Consider the following 2923-nt stretch of genomic DNA (forward strand, 5'->3'; position numbering starts at 1 on the left):
CAAAAACCAAGCAGCAAGTTAAAACCATTGGCACTTTTTCCATACAACATTATTCCGACACACCGTTGCTTGTCGGACTTTACATCAATTGATGGCCGCTGCGGTTGCAGCAGCTTGGTCAACATGTCGAGGTCTGGGAATTCCTGGCCGGGCTCCTTCTTGGGTAGATGCACCACAATCGTTCCATTCTCCTGCACCACAACACTACGGTTAGCAACCTACTGCATCGCAATTACATCAGCAATTATCAGAGCGTTATACCTTATTGGGGTCGTACACTGCCTTTGCCAGCTCGTCGTCCACCACCTCGTGTGGGAAGTGCAACTTGAGCAGGTACGGCTTACAGAAGAAAGTGAAGTCTACGTTGTCCACATAGAACTCCATATCCGATACGCGCACAAACGGCACATGCACATGCACAAACACCCACGCGGCGTCCTGCGTCACATGAAACCTGGGCGTCGCCACCATCGCTCTACCCGCGTCAATTTAAATTCAAAGATGGCTACAGCTCGCTACGCCAGTCACACTCACATTTGTGTTGGAAACGTAAATTTATAGTACTGTGTTTACATCACTCAGTACGATGAATGTATTCGCTTAGGTACGACACTTTGGATCGCAACTGGGGAGAAACAGAGGAGAATCTCGACGGCTTTACCGTAGTTCGTTTCAGTTGATTATGACGGCGGACGTAGCAATGACGTCGGCAGATGACAGCGCTGGTCTCACCAGCTACTACGAGCAGAAGATCGAGCACCTGGAGCTGACGGTGCGTGACGAGACGCAAAACCTGCGGCGTCTTCAGGCGCAGCGCAACGAGCTCAACTCGAAAGGTGAACTAGATACCTTTTTCGCCAATTATTGATAAAATTAAGGGTTCTTACCACTGTTGCTTCGATGAAGTCCGCTTGCTGCGTGAGGAGCTGCAACTGCTGCAGGAACCGGGCTCGTATGTGGGCGAAGTAGTGAAGCAAATGGGCAAGTCCAAGGTGCTCGTCAAGGTGAACCCAGAGGGCAAGTACGTCGTGGATGTGGACAAGACCATCGACATTGCCAAGTGCACACCCAACACGCGCGTGGCGCTACGCAATGACAGCTACGTGCTGCACAAGATCCTGCCCACGAAGGTGCGCATCAAGCAAAGTGCTTGGATCCCGAATTATTAATTATGTGAAACCGAGGATCTCTAACTTTATATGCATAGGTGGATCCGCTGGTGAGCCTGATGAAGGTGGAGAAGGTTCCCGACTCAACGTACGATATGATCGGCGGTCTGGACAAGCAGATCCGCGAGATTAAGGAGGTTATCGAGCTGCCTATCAAGCACCCGGAGCTTTTCGACGCTCTGGGTGTGGCCCAGCCCAAGGGTGTGTTGCTGTACGGACCTCCTGGTACAGGCAAGACGCTGCTGGCTCGTGCTGTGGCTCACCACACGGACTGTACTTTCATCCGTGTGTCGGGTGCAGAGCTGGTGCAGAAGTACATCGGCGAAGGCTCGCGTATGGTGCGCGAACTCTTCGTCATGGCCCGCGAGGCTTCCCCGTCCATTATCTTTATGGACGAAATCGATTCCATTGGTAGTTCCCGTATGGAAGGCGGCGGTGGCGACTCGGAAGTGCAGCGCACGATGCTGGAGCTGCTGAACCAGCTGGACGGCTTCGAGCCTGCGCAGAATATCAAGGTCATTATGGCTACGAACCGTATCGATATCCTGGATGCCGCTCTACTGCGTCCCGGGCGTATTGACAGGAAGATCGAGTTCCCGAACCCGACGGAAGGGGTGCGTTTTATTTGCTTTTACGCTGTTAAAAGCGGACGAGTTAGTAATGATTTGTTGTGCATTTAGTCGCGTATTGATATCATGCGCATTCACTCGAGGAAGATGAACTTGCTGCGGGGCATTAACCTCAAGGTTATCGCCGAGAAGATGCCGACCTCTTCAGGTGCCGAGTGTAAGGCTGTGTGCACAGAAGCGGGTATGTTTGCGCTGCGTGAGCGTCGGATCCACGTGACGCAGGAAGACTTTGAGATGGCCGTGTCCAAGGTCATGAAGAAGGACTCGGAGCAGAACATGTCGATCAACAAGCTCTGGAAGTAAGCAAGCTAGCGGAGCGGTACTTTCCGAGAGGATAGGGTGTTCCCGATAGCAGAAATCGAATGAGCTTTGATTGACAAGATTTTGAGTTTATTTTGTACTTTACTTGGTGGCTTTGGGTGGCTCCCAGTTGTAATTGTCGAAGAGTTGGTAGTCCATCGGGATCTTGTCCGGGAACTTGACCATACTCTCAATGCCACGAAGTGCCATGGACGTGAACTCGGAGTCGAAGTTGGCGAATTGACCCGAGCGAGGACGAAGTGGAGGCGTCCGTAGACTTCGATTCAGTAGTTTAGTCCAGTCGATGTGGTGCTTAGTGAAGAACGGATGAAGTTTGACTGCAGTCGCGCCACCACCGGACGCTCGACGTGCTCCAAGACGCTCCCTCGGGTCTGTGCGTAGCAGACATTGCATCAAGTCACGAGCTTCGTCACTGATGGTTGGTGGGAAGTATACTGCGCCATCCATTATCATCGAGTAGAGCTGCGTCCTACTTGCGGCGTTGTAGAACGGAGGTTGTCCGGTCAACATCTCGTAGAGCATACAGCCAAGCGCCCAGGAAATCGACCGTCTTGCCGTAGCCTCGACTGGATGAAAGATGACGTCGACGATGATCGTTCACAGAGCGCAATTACTTCAGGAGCGATGTAGGTCTTTCGACCCACAGAACGTCATGGCCAGAGTCCAGTCGTCGATTCCTGGTTTCGACAGTCCAAAGTCGGCAAGACGCACGTGTCCTTGTTGATCTAGTAGAATGTTCTCGGGTTTGAGATCGCGGTAGATGATGTCGTGGTGGTGCAAGTGCTCGAGTGCAAGGAGAACTTC

At 52.2% G+C, this 2923-nt stretch overlaps 3 protein-coding genes across 3 annotated transcripts; 1 reads left to right on the forward strand and 2 right to left on the reverse strand.

The window, feature by feature from the left end:
- Window positions 1-49: 49 nt before the first annotated feature.
- Window positions 50-471, reverse strand: PITG_20598 (uncharacterized protein; the record flags this gene model as incomplete). The annotated part of the gene is made up of 3 exons (XM_002895408.1): window positions 50-77; window positions 124-191; window positions 262-471. 3 exons carry the CDS (start codon window positions 469-471, stop codon window positions 50-52), a joined length of 306 nt encoding a protein of 101 aa, XP_002895454.1.
- Window positions 472-620: 149 nt separating this feature from the next.
- PITG_20599 (26S protease regulatory subunit 8) lies at window positions 621-2168 on the forward strand (the record flags this gene model as incomplete). The annotated part of the gene is made up of 4 exons (XM_002895409.1): window positions 621-836; window positions 907-1130; window positions 1208-1783; window positions 1882-2168. 4 exons carry the CDS (start codon window positions 683-685, stop codon window positions 1906-1908), a joined length of 981 nt encoding a protein of 326 aa, XP_002895455.1.
- A 32-nt stretch (window positions 2169-2200) lies between these two features.
- On the reverse strand, window positions 2201-2641 carry PITG_20600 (protein kinase; the record flags this gene model as incomplete). The annotated part of the gene is made up of 1 exon (XM_002895410.1): window positions 2201-2641. One exon carries the CDS (start codon window positions 2639-2641, stop codon window positions 2201-2203), a length of 441 nt encoding a protein of 146 aa, XP_002895456.1.
- Window positions 2642-2923: the final 282 nt, after the last annotated feature.

The sequence above is a fragment of the Phytophthora infestans genome, genomic scaffold (assembly GCF_000142945.1).
Source record: "Phytophthora infestans T30-4 supercont1.181 genomic scaffold, whole genome shotgun sequence".
NCBI lineage: Eukaryota > Oomycota > Peronosporomycetes > Peronosporales > Peronosporaceae > Phytophthora > Phytophthora infestans.